The following is a 21,097-nucleotide window of genomic DNA, read 5'->3' as shown; positions in this document are numbered from 1 at the left end:
CATAATGTAAATACAATTAATGCATTCCAGGCACCCAAAAATATTAACAAAAATACATTTTATAGGGAATAAACACAATGAGAAATAAATATAAATGATTAATGGAAAAATATAAATGATTAATGGAATGAATAATTGAACATTTAACATCACCCTTTTATTGAAGACTCTTGTTAGCATATGGAAGATGGAGAGGAGTGAAGAGGGAGGAGAGGACAAATGCGGAATTTGTCACAAGAGAACACAGGATGCTTTGTATGGGTGCTTGGTACGGGGTCTAGTCATGTGGTTGGCCCTGGAAAGAGAGTCAAAGTGTACAAAATCCAAGGATATATACGAAACCTGAACAAAATTTCATCTTAAAAAGTCTACGAAAACCGAGGTTCCACTGTACTATTTGCTCATAAATATCCCCGGGAGTTGCTGTTGATGTTAGTTCTTATTTTTTTATAATAGTATGTCAGTTATACATAATTATAATTTTGCAAAAAAAAAATGCAAAGAAATATTATGAAAAACATGTATAATCCAAAAAGGTTACTGGATCTTTGATCTCAGTAAATTTGTGTAAATATTTTACAACAAATGTACTCGGAATTTGTTACTTAATTTAATTCTTATCTGTTATGATAATGTGTGAGCTGTAATTATAATTTTACAAAAAAAGGTAAAATATTTAGAAAAAACATGTATAACTTGGTAAAGTTTATGATTGTCTTGTAAAAGAGGCCCCACAACGGGTTGTAAAAAGTAATTTTCAACTTCTCGTAGAAAATATGGAGAATTTTTTATAATTTTTGTCTTACACTATGTCCATTTCCATACCTTCCTCTTTCCAATGATTTTTTTTTTTTTAATTTATTTATTTTTTTTTTTTTTTGTAAATTGGCCAAACTCAAAGTTTGCCCAGTCTGGGGTGCTGCATATGTTTTTTTTTAGCCCAGCTCATAAGGGTTAAAACCACAGGGTTGTTAGTTATCCCTTTAACGCCGAAGGGGTATAATAAAAATCATCTCCCGTATGCCGAGGGGGTCTTGGAGTGAGCACCAAAGCGGAAATTTTTTTTTTTTTTAAATCACAGCACGCTTAGTTTTCAAGATTAAGAGTTCATTTTTGGCTCCTATTTTTGTCATTGTCTGAAGTTTAGTATGCAACCATCAGAAATAAAAAAAAATATTATATATAAATAATGCGATATATGATAGCGCGAAAACAAAATTTCATATATAATTGTATTCAAATCGCGCTGTAAGCAAAACAGTTAAAGCTAACGAGTTAATTTTTTCTCGTTGTATTGTACACTAAATTGTGATCATTTTGGTATATAAGACATTGTAAAATGATTAAAGCAACACAGAGAAAATATTATCACAAAATGATGCATGAATTCGTGATGCGCGGACATAAAAAAATGTTTTTTTCAAAAATTCACCATAAATCGAAATATTGTTGTAGAGACTTCCAATTTGTTTCAAAATGAAGATAAATGATTGAATATTACTATACTGAATATTACAATTGCAGTTTTCGACCATTTTGGATGAGTTAAAGTTGACCGAATGTAGAATTTTATATATTTTTTTTATATGCAAGTATTTAAAAAAATGAGAAAAGCTACAACCTTCAATTATTTTTTTTGTATTCTACATAAAATTGCGCACATTTTCACATATAAAACTCTATGAAACGCCTAATATGAAATGGAGCAAATATTACGAGAATGTGACGTATGCATTTCGGAGATTTGCGGCGGAGAATCCGCGCGTGGAGGGAAGGAAAGTATTTTTAAAATTCACTGTAAATCTAAATATTGTGCTAGAGACTTTGAATTTGTTTCAAAATGAAGATAAATGACTGAATATTACTAGACTGTAAGAGTTTTAGCTTAAAATTGCGTTTTTCGACCATTTCGGTAGAGTCAAAGTTGACCAAACGTGGTTTTTTTTCTATTTATCGTGATTTATATGCAAATATTTCTAAAATGAGAAAAGCTACAATCTTCAATTAATTTTTGTCGACAATCGGATGAAAAAATTTCTGATTTTTTTCGGAAGAGTTACCACGCGGACGTAAGGAAAAGTTTTTTTTTTTATATATATATAAATTGAAATATTATGCTAAGACTTTCAATTTGTTGCTAAATGAAGGTAAATGATTGAATATTACTAGAATATAAGAGTTTTAGCTTACAATTGCGTTTTTCAACCATTTCAGTAGAGTCAAAGTTGACCTAAGGTTGAAATTTTGGCACCTATTGTTATTTATATGAAAATATTTCAAAACTGATAGAAGCAACAACCATGGGTTGTTTTTAGTTGCATTGTGCATGAAATTGTGCACATTTCCATATATAAAACTTTATGTAACGGTGTTACGACCTTATTTGCGGTCAGTAAAAATGTAACACAGCAACTCAGGAACAATAGAACAAACACCTCAACAAAAGTTACAATATTTATTTACAAACACACAAAAGAGGTAATGGTTGGTAACAATAATAACCAAAATAAATGAATGTATAAATCAACTTAGTTATCTGCAATTTTGATATGTATGGCAATTGTTTGGTGAGATTTATTTCACTTTTATCTGTTTCCATTTAAATACAAACATTTGACTTCTGCAAAGTACTGACAGTCCCCAGTTGTCAGCGGACTCTGTTTTATGGCGCTCGTCTAGCGCCATTATTCGGCAATTTATGGCGCCACAACAGGCTGAGTTCTGGTTATCGGCTCCATAAGGTACCAATTATAGAGTTATGGCACCATAACATGCCTAACCGAAGGGCCATTCACCGCTTATGGCACTATTAACCGGATATCGCCGAGTTTTGGTTTTCACTTATCAGCACCCCTCTGAGAATGGAACCCCAACCGATAGCTGGGTACCACCTGTGGTAGCCTTCAATGAAGGCTGAAGCAGTTGTGGAACCTTATATTGATGAGTGGTAGAGGGGTGGTGAGCAAGGTAACCCCCACCCGCCTTGTGTCACTGTTCTTTTTCTTTGGCTGCTGGATAGAGCATACATACTTTGGACTTGACATATATACCCTGTGGCATCTAGCAGAAGTTACTCCTCTGATGCCAATTCCTGCCTTGGCATGTCTTTCATTGTAGCTAAGGAGTATAAAATTCTTGGATGGAGTTAAGTGAAATAATGAAAGAGTGTTAACTTCTTTCTTGTTCTTTTTGTAGAGTTCCTCCTCATCATTTCCTGGCCCTTCACTTTCCATAGGAAGGAGAAGAAAGAGCTTGGAAGTTCTGTCACAAATCTTGCTGGCCTTCAAGTGAGTTTTCTTTCTTTTTGGGGTTAGTGATAGCATCTGACACCTGTTCGTGGGATGTCTACAGTTGGTATGGTTGACAACGGGATGCCTGAGCATTCTCATGAACCACTGTCCTTTTGTTTTCTTCCCTCTTTCATACTTCTGCTGAGGTACACACAGTAGAATTAGGTCTGCTTATTTGCAAGTCAGGTCCTGTTTGTGTCCTCTTTGTATTTGTTAGCTTTTCTTCTGGGAGGATGTAACTCATGCTTTGGGGATCATAGGATTTGATGTTCATCCTTCAGAACCACTTAGACAAAGTTAGAATGCTTTTTTGAAGAGATTGTTGGGACCATTTGTCATCTGCATAGTTTTGGGGAAGAAACAACTGCTCATTCCTCAAATCCATTTTTTCAATTGAGAATACTCTATGGTGCACTTGGGAGGTGAGACAGTTGTTGGTTGCTGTGGTTGATGTTTGAACATGGTGTCTTGGATTGGAGTAACAGTCTGATTTGCAGATCAAAAGGTTCCCTGCTGTCCAGCTGATCAAGGAAGCCGTTTCCCCTCTGTTGACAAACCAGAGAAAGTTTAGCACCCCTGGGATGTATAGAATACTCTCCCTCAAGTTGTTCTGTCAGTCTACACACTAACAAACTTTCTTCCCATGAAGAAACTTGATGTGAAAGTTCTTCCTTTTCAGTTATGCAGTCAGTTATGGCCTACAACCAGACAGCATTGTGGCTTAACCTCCTGTTCAGATGAATTTGCTGACATATTTGTCATTGGACTCATATCTGCAGATGAGAGAACCAAATTCCAGTGGTTGTAAGGTCAGGAGGAAAGGTTTTGATATTTCTTTCTAACCAAAGTGCAAAGTGCAACTCATAGGCAAACTTTGTCCTAATAAGGTGTTTCCTTATGTTGATGCTCTTCTGACAGGTTTCAGCAGAGTAGTCTGGCTTAGTTGAATGGATTGTAAGTGGGTTCCTCTTAATGCTTTCCATAGAGTAAGGTGGCATTGGCAGTGGAAAAGAGGCATTCTGATAGCCAGATCATGTACATATATCCACTGTACAATCTCCTTCAACCCCTCTGGGGTGTTAATGGTACCTCAGCCAAGCCTTCAGGGGACAACACCTTTTTGGGGCAGCTGCACTTTCCATGTTTAGTATCTGAAGGGCTCAGACCAATACCTTTGGCAGCCATGACTATCAAGGACCAATGGCCTCCCCTCTTTCAGACATCAGTCCCATTCCTGACCTAACCTTCTATTGAGGTTTGGCCCTGTTGGCAGAAGTGAGAGGGATGCTTGAAAATACTGCTCTAGACTGTGTAGATAGCATCCCCAGCCTTTACATCTGGCTTTCTTGATGAGAAGTCAGTTGGGGTGTAGAGATTGGTCATCAACCTCTTTTTGTTGAATGGGTTTCGGGCTACAAACTCAATTCAGTGAATCTGAAGGATGTGCATTTTAGGTGCTATTCATCAAATTCTTGAGGGAGTATACATCCGTTTTGTTTGCAAAAGGATTTTACCAATTCCAATCCCTGTTTTTGACTGACAGCAGGCCCACAGGGTTTGATTAATATTTTCACCTTGTCATATTGCGGCCACATGAAAGGGGGTACTTGTGCATTATCTCCGACAGCTAGCTGGTGCGTATCCTTAGAGGTGCACTTACTAAAGGACAGACTGCCTCCTTGCACTTTTGTCAGAATCTGATAATCTTGATAAATAAGGAAAAGAAGGATCTTGTGCCCAAGCAGGTGGTAAGTTTGTGGTCAAAACTCAGAACCTGGTAATTTTTCATAGTGTCGGGGTCTCAGGCATACAAAGGTGGTGTCCAAGAAAACCTTTCACTGGCTTCATGAAGCAGGCAAGTGGACATGTAGTTTATCTTATGGCAAGGTCCAATCTGTGCAAGAGCTTGCATAGCCAAGGGTGTGAATGCATTCTTATAAAATTTTCAGTATCTCCAGTACTGGGAGTAGGTGTTTTGTGGCACCAGACTACCTTTACCTCATTTTATTTTGGGGACAATGCCCACAACCCTTAGTTCTAAGACATCATTTCGTTAAGACCTGTGGTGCCTGCTCAACAAATAGCATAGTTTCTAAGCTCCTCTTGGGCAAAAAAGTAAAAAGTTATAGGATTCATTGGCCTCCTACTCACAATTATACAGGTAAAGTGAGAGCAAAATTGCATTTATTTATTTATTTTTTTTTTTTTTTTTTTTTTTTTTTTTTTTTTTACAGTATTTACATGCTTGGCTTAAATTTGAGTTACAATGCTTTTGTATGCTGTATTTTTTAAGGTCTGGAGTGGATTAATCCAATGCTCAGTATTTATTATATATGGGACAGAATCAGTTGGTTCAAGGACATCCTGTTGGAACAGATTAGGTTTATTAACCGAGCTATGACTATTGAGGTTTTGGAATGGAATGTTTTTCTTCTTGTCTTCTACAAGGGACAATAGCAAGGAATACAAATGTTTGCTAAATCTTTTTCTCTAGAAAGAGGAATTTTTATTTGCACTTGCATTTTCTTTTGGGGGGGGTGAGTTAATGGGTCTTAGAAAAATTGTCAAAGGAATGTTTTACTTATCTAGTGAGTATACATTTTTCGACTGCGTCCCTTGTAAAATAATAGAGAAATAACGGTTTATTTTGTTGAAACTTTGAAATGTCAACCATCTTAGTTAATGGTAAACATTTTCCAGGTAATGTCGCCACCTTATGTACTGCAGGGTGTACTTCCAGAAATTCCGTTCAAAAGCAGTACTTCAACAGCATCACCTGGCTTATCACCTGTTGTGTCGCCCTCCCCAACAACTCCTGCCACTTCAGCACTTCAGTCCACTCCTACACTTCCTTCGCAAAGTCAGAGCATCAAAAGTAACTCTGTTACTCCTACCACTTCACCTAGTTATGAAAAAATCACAGTTAAACTAAAGAAATCACAATTTTCACCTAATGAGATGGTGGTTGTTGGAAGTGCTCGAGATGCTCAGGAACAATTTGAACTCAGGTATAAACTCACAAAGTGTTTGTCTTTTACTATGTGATTTTATTTGCTTTGATGATTCAAGACAGGTTTAGGTACACTTTTGTTTACCATAAGGCCCAAAACTTTCCCAGTAATGTGTTTGATCAGATTAAAATTTATGGTGGTGAAATTATAGATCCACTTTTTGTATGATTACAAAGGTTTTAATCTTAGTGTTGTGTCAATGTTTTTGTGTATGAAACTAATTGTACTGTAAATGTTTTAGGTAGGATTGTGTGTCTGAAAATTAATGAAGTATTTGCATATAAATACAGACCTTTGCTTTAGAAAAGATTCAGTTGCTGTCACTTGGCTTTGATAGTTATATTTTAATTTCAAATAGGTAAGTATCATTTATATATTAACTAATGAGATTTGTTATTGTTGAACACCCAGCTTCAATTCCAGTGTAATCTGTATGAATTTGGAGTCATAGTATGAACTTGGAGTCATAAGTAAAAGATGTACATGTTATGTAGCGAATATGCAATTTATATAGGGTTAAATATTCTTAAAGGGCAACCAGCTCAGCACTTGCAAGCCCTGCTTGGTCACCTGTCACAACTGGGAAGGCTGGTTCCTCATGGGCAGTTTCTCCTTCTTTCACTTCATGCAGATTCAAGGTCTCCCCATTCCTTCCCTTCCTCCCTCAGAGAAGTGAGACAGGACTTAGCCTAATGGTTAGATGACAGATATCTTCTTGGGGTGTTGTCACACACTTCCTCTCCAGAGATTTTCATGCCTCTAGGCATCAAATGAAAGGCAGTCACTTGCATATCAAGGGACCTAAGTACCCAACCTAACCTAGCTCAACCTGACCTAATCTGCACTTCAATAACCTGAATCTCCTTAGCCCTCCAAGCTTCAGGATCCAAGGATAGGCACTCCATGGTGTTGTTAAGGAATGGTACTATGGTAGTTGCTTACTCATCAAGAGGTTGGGTTGGGGTTATTGGCTAGTGTCCTATCTCCTCAATTGACGGTGCGGTGCACGGGTTTGCAGTAGCACACTCAGCTCAGCAGCCCACCAGACATATTCCAGGGAAGGATGTATGGCATACAAGTTTGGTCACTTGGGTCAGTGTTAGCAACAATTGGTCTTGATACTTCGATGTTTGGAAGAATTGTTCGATCTAGGAAGAGTCTGGTTAGTCCTCTGATTTCAACCCACCAAAGCTGTGACTGTTCGGCTCTATCTTTACACTGTGGACATAACAGCCATTGGCCATACCACATTGAAATTTTCAATTCTTGTATAGTCAGCAAAGTTTAGCAACGATTGGGTCTGGTCAGTACTTGGATAGGTGACTTCCTGGGAATACAAAATGCTGTGGACATCTAGGAGACATCTTTTGCATCTCTGTCAGAGGGAAGCAAATCAAGGGGCTCTCAAGTTCTGAGTGGACACTGCCACCGCCAGACTTCAAGGCGAGAAACGGCGACAACAGTAGGGCCTGTAGAGAAATAAATAATATGCTCTCCCTCAGGAAAAAGATATCTTGTATCCTTAGAGAGTGAAAAGAATCCTATTTATCAGAAAGAATAAAGGGAATTGAGTGAAACGTACGACTCACGCTCCTCCCCCTGCAAAATGACAGGAAAAAGACAAGATGGGAATCATGACTGGTCTTGCAAGCAGACAGGATCAGCGCAATCGGAGATCGTCTACTATTAAAATTCATGTTGAGGAATTGCAGAACTACTTCTATGCTTGAAAGCTGAATTCTAGCATATAAATCTTGCCTGCAACATGAACCTCTTAACGTCTTGAATGTCCTGAATCACAAAGATTCTGAAAGACTAAAACATGACCACGTTCCCAGAAAATGTGTAACAATAAAATTAAAGAAAAAAGAAACATTAATGTTTTACACAAATGTTTCAAAATATCTTCAATATGACTAATGCAAAATGCTAAAAAACAAAATGTAGCTGGCCCTCTCTCCCAAAAGGGGCAATATCCCCATGTGAGAGATGGACCAGCATTACACACAACAGCTGATGCAAAGCAGAGGAAAAGGCAAGAAGCATATCTACTACAATTTGCATCTGTCCCAGAGGAACATGAACCCGGGAATCCTTGAAGGCAGTCTACAGATGTTGATGCTCATGGGTCTTATGGGCTGGTATAAATATGTAACAAACCATGAGCTTGGGAAAAAAAACTGGTTTGGGGGAGGAGAGCAAAGCAAAGGTCCCCTCTCCAAGGCGGTCAAAGAAAGACTGGTGCGTCACTGGATTCAAGTGCACTCTCTTGACGTGTTTCCACCTCGGCTATGCATGGGATGCTAGATGCCACAGATTTCTTGCATTTACAGTCTTTGATTGTTTTTAAGTGGTTTCCAGCTGCGGGCGAGATTTCATAAGGTCAGGGCCATTGGTCTGCCCCTAGCATTCATGAAGAACCTGTGTGACAGGTTCTAAGGATGGGAATGTGGTAACAACAGACCTCATTCACCCCATTTTTACCTTGAACTCTCTTTCCTTGGGTTCTGTGGTGGCTGTTCAACATTCATGTAGATCACCCAGCTCTTGAGGACAGGTAGCATCTCGCTTTAGGTATACAGCTGCAAAAGAGGGGGTGTGTTGAATTGGCCGCTTACTTTCTCTGTTATACCCTTCTAAGGGACAGTTAGCAAACTCACATGCTGGACAGGCATGTTTTCAGGTGTTCTAGATGACTGAATATCCTGTTTGCAGTCTAGCTCATTTTGTATTAATAGATGCAACTCCTACCTTCTCTAGCATGGGAAGAGCGGGACTGACAGTGAACAGAGCTGTTGGTTATCTTCAGCTTTATTGTCCCCGACAGTATGGGTTCATCCAACCCTATCTTTGAATTGATGACATTATCTTCCTTTATTTGAAGGCCCAGAAGTCTGGGAGTTGAACATTACACATATCAGAGGCGTGAATCTGCTTCCTTTGTGTTTAAATGCCTAGCAAAGAGGCCCTAGGTGAGGTAAGCTACCAGTCAGGTCCAAGATTTGCTCAGAATCCTCCCACCAAGGAGTGAGTCCCATATGTAAAGACTTGAGGGTTTGTATACATGTAGGAACAAATAAAAAATGTTCAAATATTGTATAAAAAAACAATAGAGTATAGCCTAACTTTATCCCATCACCTAGTTAAATAAGTTCAAAAACAGCAAAAGAGAATGATGAAAGTATGGTTTGTTCATGCCACTTACCTGACAGATATATATATAGCTGTATTTTCTGAAGTCCGACAGGATTTCAAAACTCGCGGCACACGCAGTGGGCGGCCAGGTGGTAGTACCCATTCCCGCCGCTGGGAGGCGGATATCAGGAACCATTCCCATTTTCTATTCATATTTTTTTCTGTCGCCGGTCGGTAAACTACTGTTTACAGACCTCCGCCTAGGATTTTTTGGATTTGCTCGCATTTAAGTATCTGATTGACTTTTGGTATTGATTTTGGATTGTTGGATTGGCATACGCGATAGTGGACCGTTTTTTGACTTTGGATTGGCTTTTCTGTAAACGTGATGTCTGGATCAAGTGCAGTGAGTTTCAGAGTATGTGTGAGGAGTGATTGTAAGGTGAGGCTACCGAAATCATCGGTAGACCCCCACACAGTATGTATGAGTTGTAGGGGGCATGTTTGTTTGGTGGATGATCGGTGCAATGAATGTGATGGATTGACCGATGATGATTGGAGGATGTATGATTCCTATCGGCGTAAATTGGAACGCGATAGGATCAGGAGGTCTTCCTCTAGGAGTGGTTCTACCAAAGGTAAGGGTGCTAATATTTCTCCTGCTATAACACCTGTAGGTTTTGCATCTCCTAAACCTGTGTTGTTGCCTTCGGGCCCTGAATCTGTGTCGGGAGAAGGTAATGCCCTTTCTCTGATTTTGGAGTCTCTACATACTCTAGAGACTAAAGTGAAAGCCTTGGAAACTGGCTCAGTGCAAGTGCGTGATCGTGCCCCTAGTGTTGTGGAGGGGGCGCCAGATCGGCCCCATAATGCCTCTAGGTCTAGACCGCTATCGGACTCCAGGAATCAGGGAGGGGATATGTCGAAAGCCGCAAGAGGGTTACGGGGGCTCACCCCACCGATCTGGCGTCCCTTCAGCAGGCCTTGTTGCAAAGTCCCAGGCTGTCAAGGAGCGCGCACAGGTGCGTATCCTTAAGGACTGCTTTTCGTCCTCCGAAGCGTCCTCCCCGAGCAAGGGGTGGAGCGCTCGGAGAGACTCTCATCCACTGAAAAGGATGTTTCGTGTTGAGGACGCTTCACGTCCTGTATCGCCACTTTCTTCGGACGCTTATGACGCTTTTCCACCTCAGAAGAGCGGTAAAATTTCATCCGACGAGGACGCTGGGTTGCGCGCACAGGCGCGTATCCCTGAGAAGCAGGTAGCTGTACCTGTGAGAAGGAAGGAGGCGTCCCCTCGCCCCTCGTCTTCTCGCAGGATCAGCCCTGCTCCCTCTGTTCGTTCCTCTCCAACGAAGAACATTCTTTTGTCCCTTCAGGACCAGTTATCGACGCTTATGGCTCAGAGGACTCGCCCAGCAGCAGTCGAGCCTAAGCGGAGGAAGGACCTTAGGCTGCCCGTCAAGAGGACGAAGCAGTCTCCTTCTCCCTCTCCTCGCTCGTCTATTTCGCCGATTGCGTCTCCTTCGGCGATTCGCCGATCTCGTTCGCCCGCTAAGAAGACGGGTCGTCAGGACGCTTCCGTTCCCTCTCAACGTCATGGGCAGGCTGCTTGCTGTGATTATCGAGAGGACGCTCGGGACGCTTTTCAGGACGCTCGGCAGGACGCTTTTCAGGACGCTTCGGAGGACGCCAAGCAAGAAGACGACGTGCACCAGGACGCCGGGTTGCGCGCACAGGTGCGCATTCCTGAGAAAAACTTTACCCTTTCGTTGAAGAAACGTAAGGACGCTTCTCTTGGAAGTAAGGCTGCCTCGGTCATCGCTAAGGACGCTCATCGCCGTCAGGACGCTCTGCCTCCTTTGAGCGGTAAACGCCACAAAGAAGACAGCCTAGATAAGGCTTCTACATTTAAACATCGGGGGTCTTTGATTAAGGCAAGACCCGATAGACGTACGCCCTCTCCGGAGAGGCGGTCTCCTCTTCCGATTAGGGAAGAAGGAGAATTGAGTAGTCCTGCTGACTCTGTTGAAGAGGAACCTTCTGCTGCCTCTTCAATCTCGGATTATAAAGTTCTTGTGCGGCTGTTGCGCTCGTCCTTCGGGGACAAGTTCCAGCCTGCAGCTCCCAAGTCTCCTCCTTCGCAGTTTTCATCCTCCAAGACATGTAAGACCCCGGAGTTTGTCGAAATGAAGACTTCGCTCTCCACTAAGCGGGCCTTCAAGAAACTCCAAGACTGGATGGAACGAAGGAAGGATCAAGGCAAGAAAACTTTCACCCTTCCTCCCGCTAGACTCGGCGGTAAAGGAGGAATGTGGTATGAAACCAAAGGAGACGTGGGTGTGAGAATCCCTTCGTCTGCTCAAGGGGATTTCTCCAGCTTGGTGGATTCTCAGAGGAGGTCCCTTTTATCCACAGCTAAAGTGACCTGGACCCCTACGGAGACAGACCATCATTTGAAGGGGCTGTTGCGGACTCTTGAAGTCTTCAACTTCCTGGACTGGTGCTTGGGAGTTCTAGATCTGCAATCGAGAAGCCCAGAGTCTCTCAGTCTGGGGGAGCTGTCCAGCGTGCTATCATGCATGGACAAGGCCATCAGGGATGGTTCAGAGGAGCTGGTCTCTCATTTTGGGACTGCCTTCCTGAAAAAGAGAGCTTTGCTGTGCAATTTCACGGCTACATCAGTTACTCCAGCTCAGAAAGCGGAGCTGCTCTTTTCTCCTCTTACGAGCCATCTCTTCCCCCAGACTTTGGTTAAGGACCTGGCAAGCAGTTTGCAAGAAAAGGCAACGCAGGATCTCTTAGCCCAGTCCTCGAGACGTCCGGCAGTTCCTTCCACTTCTTCGGCTTTTGTGCGACCGCCGAAGAAGGTTAAGCCCTTTCGTGGGGCTCCTCCCTCGAGAGCAGCTCCTCGAGGGAGAGGGCTTGCAAGAGGAAGAGCTTCCTTCAAACCCAAGCCATCCAAGTGAGACGCATGTCCTTCAGACACCAGTCGGAGCCAGACTGAAGTTCTTTGCGGGAGCATGGAGAGAGAGAGATACGGACCCTTGGTCCCTCAAGATCGTGGAGCAGGGGTACAAGATCCCCTTTTTAGATCTTCCTCCTCTTTCTACGACTCCCAGAGACCTTTCTCCATCCTATCAGGGAGAAAAGAAACAAGTGTTGTTCGATCTTCTACAACAAATGATCGAAAAAAGAGCGGTGGAACAAGTCGCAGACCTGGGGTCTCCAGGCTTTTACAACAGGATTTTCCTAGTACCAAAGCAGTTGTCAGGTTGGCATCCAGTCCTAGATGTAAGCAGGCTCAATCTGTTCGTGGAAAAGACCAAATTCACGATGGAGACGCCTCATTCTGTTCTGGGAGCCTTGAGACCGGGCGACTGGATGGTGTCCTTAGACCTGCAGGACGCGTACTTTCACATCCCGATCCACCCTCTTTCAAGAAAGTACCTAAGATTCGTCTTGGGCAAAAAAGTGTGGCAGTTCAGAGCTCTTTGTTTCGGCCTGACCATGTCTCCAATGGTGTTCACCGTAGTCATGAAGAATGTGGCGAGGTGGCTACACTCTTCAGGGATAAGAGTTTCCCTTTACCTCGACGACTGGCTTATCAGAGCGTCGTCGAGAGAAAAGTGTCTGAAGGACTTGCAGTTCACGTTAGCCCTAGCGAAGTCCCTGGGACTTCTTGTCAACCTCGAAAAGTTGCATCTGACCCCGACACAGTCCATCGTGTATCTGGGGATTCAGATGGATTCAGTGGCTTTTCGAGCATTTCCGTCCCAGGAACGTCAGCGGCTAGGATTAGAGAAGATCTCGGCCTTCTTGGGGAAAGAAACTTGCTCGGCGAGGGAATGGATGAGTCTGCTTGGCACCATTTCCTCGCTAGAAAGGTTTGTTTCCTTGGGAAGACTGCACCTCAGGCCTCTCCAGTTTTTCCTTGCGGACGAATGGAAGGCCAAGGACGATCTCAATGCGATCTTGAGAATCTCTCATTCAATAAAGAGCCATTTAATATGGTGGTTCGATCCACTGAAGCTACAGGAGGGCTTTTTCCTAAGTCTTCTGAGCCCCGACCTAGTGTTGTTCTCAGACGCTTCCATCGCGGGCTGGGGAGCAACACTAGGAGGGGAGGAAGTGTCAGGCTCCTGGAGAGGGGAACAGGCAGCCTGGCACATAAATGTCAAAGAGCTAGCAGCGATCTTTCTGTCTCTGCAGTTCTTCGAAGGGAGTTTGACGAACAAGATCGTTCAAGTAAACTCCGACAATACCACAGCACTCGCTTATTTAAAGAATCAGGGAGTAACACACTCCATTTTATTTTTGTTTCACCCTTGGCGAAGGAGATTTTTGGCTGTGGGGCCGAGAAAGAAAGGTTACGATCCTGACGAGGTTCATTGCAGGAGCTGGCACGTCCAGAGCAGACCTTCTCAGTCGTCTGGAACAAATCCTACCGACGGAATGGACCTTACACAAAGACGTGTGTCGAGACCTTTGGAGGTTGTGGGGACGTCCTCTGGTCGACTTATTCGCGACGTCGAGGACCAAGAGGCATCCTCTGTATTGCTCCCCGGTCCTAGATCCAGAAGCAATCGCTGTGGACGCGTTGCTATGGAATTGGACGGGCCTAGATCTGTATGCCTTCCCGCCATTCAAGATCATGGGGGAAGTCATGAGGCAGTTTGCAGCTTCAGAAGGGACGAGGTTGACCCTGATCGCCCCGATGTGGCCAGCGAGAGAATGGTTCACAGAGGTCATGTCTTTTCCTTGTAGACTTTCCAAGGACGTTGCCCTGGAGGAAAGATCTACTCAAACAGCCTCACTTCGAAAGGTATCACCAAAACCTCTCCGCTCTGGGTCTGACTGCGTTCAGACTATCGAAAAGTTGGCCAGAGCGAGAGGTTTTTCGAAAGCAGCTGCGAGAGCAATCGCAAATGCAAGACGTGCATCTACAAGAGCTGTATACCAATCGAAGTGGGCTTCCTTCAGGGCGTGGTGTAAAAAGGAGGGAGTTTCCTCTTCCACGACCTCTGTGAACCAGATAGCCGATTTTCTGCTCTTTCTCAGGAATGTGCAGAAATTAGCAGTCCCTACCATTAAGGGATATAAGAGCATGTTGTCGGCGGTTTTTAGGCACAGAGGCCTGGACCTTTCTGACAACAAAGACATTCATGATCTCTTAAAATCTTTTGAGACTTCGAAGATTCCCCAAACGAGACCGCCTTCATGGAACCTTGACGTGGTTCTTAGGTTCTTAATGTCGAGTCCTTTTGAACCTCTTCAAGCAGCGTCTCTTCGAAACTTGACAAGGAAGGTTCTTTTCCTAACTTCTCTGGCGACGGCTAAGAGAGTTAGTGAAATACAAGCTTTTAGTAATCTAGTGGGATTCAAAGGAGACAACGCTGTCTGCTCTTTGAGCCCAACTTTCTTGGCAAAGAATGAAAATCCTTCTAACCCTTGGCCGAAAAGCTTCGAGATCAAGGGTATGTCAAGTCTGGTGGGCCAAGAACCAGAGAGAACCCTGTGCCCTGTCAGGGCTCTCAAGTTCTATGTGCATAGAACAAAAGAGGTAAGAGGTCCCTCAGGTAATCTCTGGTGCTCTGTGAAGAGACCAGAATTACCTTTGTCTAAGAATGCTGTTGCTTTCTTTCTGAGGGACGTCATTAAAGAGGCTCATTCATCTTGCCAAAAGACTGATTTGAGCCTCTTACGAGTGAAAGCTCACGAAGTTAGAGCTGTCGCTACCTCTCTTGCCTTCCAAAAGAACATGTCAATCAAGGACATTCTTGATGGCACCTTTTGGAGGAGCAACTCTGTCTTCGCCTCACATTACCTGAGGGATGTGAGAACGATTTATGACGACTGTAATTCTCTTGGGCCATACGTTTCTGCAGACACAGTCTTGGGGGCTGGAGGCAGCTCTTTCCCTATCCCTTAGTTAGGTTTAGGTTAGTTTTTATTGTTGTGTTTTTAGGTTGTGGTGAGTCTTGTGTGAAGATCTCCCATCCCTTAGTTTAGTGTTCAAGGGGTCTTTGGATAGTTGGTCAGGTGGTGGTCAGTTGCTTCGTTGCCCTCATATGTATGGCTCGATGGTCTTGTCACGTTGAGGTCACGTCCCCGTTGACAGATCATCCAGAGCACACCAGCACTACAGGTCTCCACCTGGCTGGCAACTCTGATTAAGCAAAAGCAGGCTTAAGTGACAGTAATCACAGAGTCTACTTTGCTAACAGGTGAGGAACCAAGATATACATCATCTACTTAATTTAAGTTTCCTATAAATCCTATTCTGTCTCTTCCCACCATCCGAAGGTGGGATTCAGCTATATATATATCTGTCAGGTAAGTGGCATGAACAAAATGTTATTGTTATAATACAATTAAGTTTGTTCATACTTACCTGGCAGATATATATAATTAAAGTGCCCACCCTCCTCCCCTCAGGAGACAGTGGCATTAATAAAATATGAATAGAAAATGGGAATGGTTCCTGATATCCGCCTCCCAGCGGCGGGAATGGGTACTACCACCTGGCCGGCCCACTGCGTGTGCCGCGAGTTTTGAAATTCTGTCGGACTTCAGAAAATACAGCTATATATATCTGCCAGGTAAGTATGAACAAACTTAATTGTATTATAACAATAACATTTTTAATGTTATACTCATTGCATAAATGTGTAAAGCCAAGAACAACCAAACAAGAAACAACTTTTTTCCTAAGTGCAACCAAATTGGATAACATCTGTTTGGCTGGTATTTCAACCATCATACTATAGTAAACAATTACCGTAGTTGTTAAAAATGATGTTATGTAGAATAGGATTGAGATATCTTAATGTAATAACTTTATTTGATACAGATCAAAGATCAATAGGGAAATAGTATACTGTTAAATTTAAACTAGTTGTAGCTAGCTGAAGCTGAGAAAACTGTTCAAGCTGCTAATGACCATTATCGTGCATCGGCAACAAGGGTAGTTTGCCATCAAACACAATCTTAGATAAAATTGAGATAAAATCATTTTAATCGAAACTACTATGCTTGAAAGAAAACATTTTACTGCTGGTTTCATGCCAATAACAGATAAATAATGTAAAGTTCGTATAACAGTGATATAAAGGAAAATTGCGAACGGAATCATGTAATTTTTTTATTCAATAAACATACCGCCAGCGTAATCTGTTAACGAAAAGAAAAAAAACAATTTAGTTCATAATCATGAGACGTATTCAAGTCATATTTCCACCTAGAAGCATATCATATGAGGAAAAATGAACTACAGTAGTACCTCGAGATACGAAAGGCTCTACTTACGAAAAACTCGAGATACGAAAGCCAATGCGAAAAATTTTACTGCTCTACATACGAAAAGTTTTCAAGATACAAAGGTTGTTGCTGCTGGCTAAAGTCCCGAGATTCGCCCGGACCACCTAGAACAATTTTAAAACTCCCGCGCCGCCAACTGAGTAAACTCGCCACCATCCTCCTGCTCTCCCATTGGCTCCTGATGCTAGTCACCCCATAAGGTCCTGCTCTCCTATTGGTCAGGATCTACCCCTTGTGCTTTAAGTATTCTATTGGTAAAAGGATGCTGTAAATTGAAAAACTTATTCATGCAATACATTTAATAAAAAAAAACATTAGGTAAAGATAGAATAAAGAATAGAAATGAATGGTTATTATACTGTTTGGTAGTTTCAGTAGTTGAAGAGAGATAATGAAAATTTATGGCTTACTGTGTAAAGTGATTGCTTGTCGATCGTTCGATACTCGTAAGTGCTGGATGTAAACAGATGTTTGGAAGCTTTTTTTTTTGTTTGTTTATTATAGTTAATGGTTACTTAATAATTATTTGAAATGAGTACATGCAATACATTTAATAAAAAAATTGTGAATTAGATATCATAAAATATAAATAAATCAGACTGCCAACAAATATGTATTTTTTAGAAATTCTTCCTTCTTTTTTGTTTTATTAAATTACTGGTTAACGTATACGTATGTTTCATTATAGCTGTCAGTAACTCGGTATCTCCATTGGGTAAAGATAGAATAAAGAATAGAAATGAATGGTTATTATACTTTTTGGTAGTTTCATTAGTTGAAGAGAGATACTAATGACAATTTATGGCTTACTATGTGCTAGGAAAAATGATTGCTTGGCGCTCGTTCGATACTCGTAAGACGGGTAAGAGCTGAATGTAAACAATCGATTGGAAGGTTTGTTTTTTGTTTGTTTGTGTATTATAGTTAATGATTAATTAATAATTATTTGAAATGAGTACATACTGATTATTTATACATTTTATTGGCATATTATAAGCTTTTAGCTCTTAGGTTTAGGTGTCAGAATCATAGACTAGGCTACAGTAGCAACCACTAACATAGGCTAGGCTTATTGCTAAGGGACATATGCCAAAGTCCTAATAAAATGGGGTTGAACATTACATGCAGTTGAATATTACTCAAGTATGTACAGTATTTTGCCTTTTTGGAGTCATATTTCTTCCGTCGGATTGGCGTTGTAACCCTAGAACATGTGTTTTAGGCATGGAAATATAATTTACTGGGGTGTTTCTGGAGGGCTTGGAACGGATTAGCGATTTTACATGTAAAATGTGGTCCAAGATACGAAAAAATCATGATACGAAGGCCTCCTCGGAACGGATTAATTTCGTATCTCGAGGTACCACTGTAGTCTCATACAGTGGTACCTCGACATACGAAATTAATCCGTTCCGAGGTGGCCTTTGTAACCTGAGCTTTTCGTATCTTGAACTGCATTTTACATGTAAATTACCTAATTCATTCCAAGCCCTACAAAAACATCCCAGTAAATTTTATAATAAAGCTAAATTGACCAATAAACAATGAAATACAACATTTGGATCATTCAATACCTAATTTAATAGGTACTACTAATATGTACCTGTAAATAAAGTGTATTAGTGTACATGGTATACAAGAAATACAGTACATACATACGTACGTATGTAGTAAAATGTTGAACCTTACCTTTCGAGTGAGGCTATCTCTGAAAGTGGCGACAGAGGAGGAGGAAAAACGGCAGAAAATTTGTTACGTAGCATGTACACTTAACTTTACGAAACATTAAAAATGTCAGGAAACATAGACTAAACTTTACGAAATACATTAACAAAACCGTAAACTTAACTTTACAATAAACTTAAAATAAAAAATTTTTTTCTTTCTTTTTTTTCTTTTTTTATTTTTTTACCTTTTTATACTTTTTTTAATTTCAATTCCACCACTTTCAACTTTCTGTTTTTTCGTAGTATCAATTGGATCTTCCTTTTTTCAATTTCACCACTTTCAACTTTGTTTTTTCGTAGTATCAATTGGATCTTCCTTTTTGCTTACTCTTACTAAAGGCCTCTTTAAAAAATAACTATCCAAGGAAGATTGCTTCTGCCTACTTTTCACAATGTTCCTGAAACGACTCGGGCAAAGATCATCGAACTGCACAAGCATACAACATGTGTAAGCCTTTCCGGGATTTCTCTTTTCTACAAATGATTGCACCTTATGAAAAGCAGCTAGAGCATCCTTAATTTCTGCCGTTGTCATAGGGCCGTCCTCCTCCTCGCCGCTGCTAGAGAACTCTTCTTGAATGACGTTATGTTGCATGGCCTCCAACTCCTTCAGGTCATCCGTCGTAAGCTCCTCTTAGTGCTCCTCGAGAAGGTCATTGATGTCCTCGTCGACGACCAGCGCCATGGACTTGCCGAGTGCAGCAATCTCGTCAAGATCTGGTTGCGAAACAGTTTCAGGATCGTCAACTGTTCCTGAAATCTGCACCAGCTTTGCCCACATCGAATCCCTCAAAGTCTCGGGTGGATATGGCATCAGGCCAGAGTTTCCTCCATGAAGAATTCAAGGTTCGGCTCGAAACCTCCTGCCAAGCTTGATCGATGAGTTGGATGCATATCACAACATCGAAATGCTCCTTCCAAAATTCACGCAAGGTGAGGTTTGTGGTATCGGTGATGTCGAAACATCTCTTGAAAAGATGTTTTGTATACAGCTTCTTGAAGTTTGATATCACTTGCTGGTCCATGGGCTGAAGGAGAGGGTCCATGGGCTGGAGGAGAGGGGTGGTGTTAGGTGGAAGATAAAGAACCTTGATAAAAGGATACTCTGCTAGGATATCTTCCTTGAGGCCAGGTGGGTGAGCAGGGCCATTGTCCAACACCAGCAGACATTTCATAGGGAGGAGCTTCTCTTCCAAGAATTTCTTCACTGTCGGGTCGAAACACAGATTTACCCACTTGGTGAACAAAAGTCTCGTTACTCAGGCTTTCGCATTAGCCTCCACATCACTGGCGTTGGAACAAAGTGCGAACGTAAGCCTGTCTTTCATAGGCTTTTGCCCGGGTAGCTTCTTCTCTTCCTGCGAGATGTACGTCCAACAAGGCATTTTTTTCCAAAAAAGGCCAGTCTCATCACAGTTGAAGACTTGCTGAGAACTGGAGCCTTCCTTGATCATCATCTCCTTGAACGTCTTAATAAAGGCTTCAGCCGCTTTCGTGTCCGAGCTGGCCCCCTCCCCATGCTGCACCACCGAATGGATGCCTGTCCGTTTACGGAATTTTTCAAACCACCTATGAGAAGCCTTGAAGTCTGGGGTTGGCATCGATGTCCCTTCTCCTCTGTTGTCTTCGGCCTGGGCAATCAAATTGGCGAAAATAGCGCTGGCCTTGTGGCAGATTGCTGTCTCTGTTATCGTATCGCCAGCGATTTCTTTGTCTTTTATCCAGACAAGAAGCAGCCTTTCTATCTCGTCGTGCACGTGGCTCCTCTTACTAGACAAAATAGTCACGCCCTTGGAAGGTGTAGCTGCTTTGATGGCTTCCTTCTGCTTAAGTATGGTGCCTATCGTCGACGGATTTCGGCCATATTCCTTAGCAATCACACTCAATAGCATGCCAGCTTCATACTTTTTAATTATCTTCATCTTTTGCTTCTAAAGAAAGCATCCTCTTCTTTCCGTAAACTTCAAGTTTCTTGGGACCCATGACTACGTATATACTGTACGTAATTAAGTTATGTAGTATACATATGTACTAAAGTTCTCACACAACACGATAAAGTAGTACTACAACGAAATCACCAACGAATTTACGTTAATAAACGAAATTGTATAGAACGAACGAATTCCGCGTGCTTACGATAACGATGCTGCTGCAGAGTGGCCGAAGAAGCACGCCGCTACGTAGATGCACGATGGGAGAGATGCTGACCAATAGGAGAGCAGGATCTTATGGCGGTGACTAGCATCAGGAACCAATGGGAGACCAGGAGGATGGTGGCGAGTCTACTCAGTTGGCGGCGCACGAGTTTTAAAATTGTTATCGGTGGTCTGGGCGAATCTCGGGACTTTAAGGCAACAACCTTTCGTATCCTGAACTATTTTCGTAAAGAGCCAAAAAAAATCTTCGTATTTGCTTTCGTAACTTGAATTTTTCGTAAGTTGAGCCTTTCGTATGTCGAGGTACCACTGTATAAGTCAAATTTCTAGATATTCGTTTATGCTAACTAGAAGCAAGAAAATTCTCTCAGAATTGAGTTAAATATGGGGGAACAAACTGGTATTTGCCATCAGCTTATTTCCAAACCAAAACATTGACTGCTATGTCAGTAGTATTTTAT

At 41.9% G+C, this 21,097-nt stretch overlaps 1 protein-coding gene across 1 annotated transcript in view; it reads left to right on the top strand.

Annotated features, from left to right (window-relative positions):
• The window catches only part of LOC135196149 (mucin-2-like), a 123,898-nt gene that overhangs the window by 90,175 nt on the left and 12,626 nt on the right, over positions 1 to 21,097 (top strand). Inside the window, exon 3 of the mRNA XM_064222703.1 lies at positions 5,991 to 6,298. Coding sequence (XP_064078773.1) covers positions 5,991 to 6,298 — 308 coding nt within the window. The remainder of the gene's footprint in view (positions 1 to 5,990; positions 6,299 to 21,097) is intronic.

This window comes from Macrobrachium nipponense, chromosome 17 (genome assembly GCF_015104395.2).
Source record: "Macrobrachium nipponense isolate FS-2020 chromosome 17, ASM1510439v2, whole genome shotgun sequence".
In the NCBI taxonomy this organism is placed as follows: domain Eukaryota; kingdom Metazoa; phylum Arthropoda; class Malacostraca; order Decapoda; family Palaemonidae; genus Macrobrachium; species Macrobrachium nipponense.
This window is presented reverse-complemented; position numbering and strand designations above follow the sequence as displayed.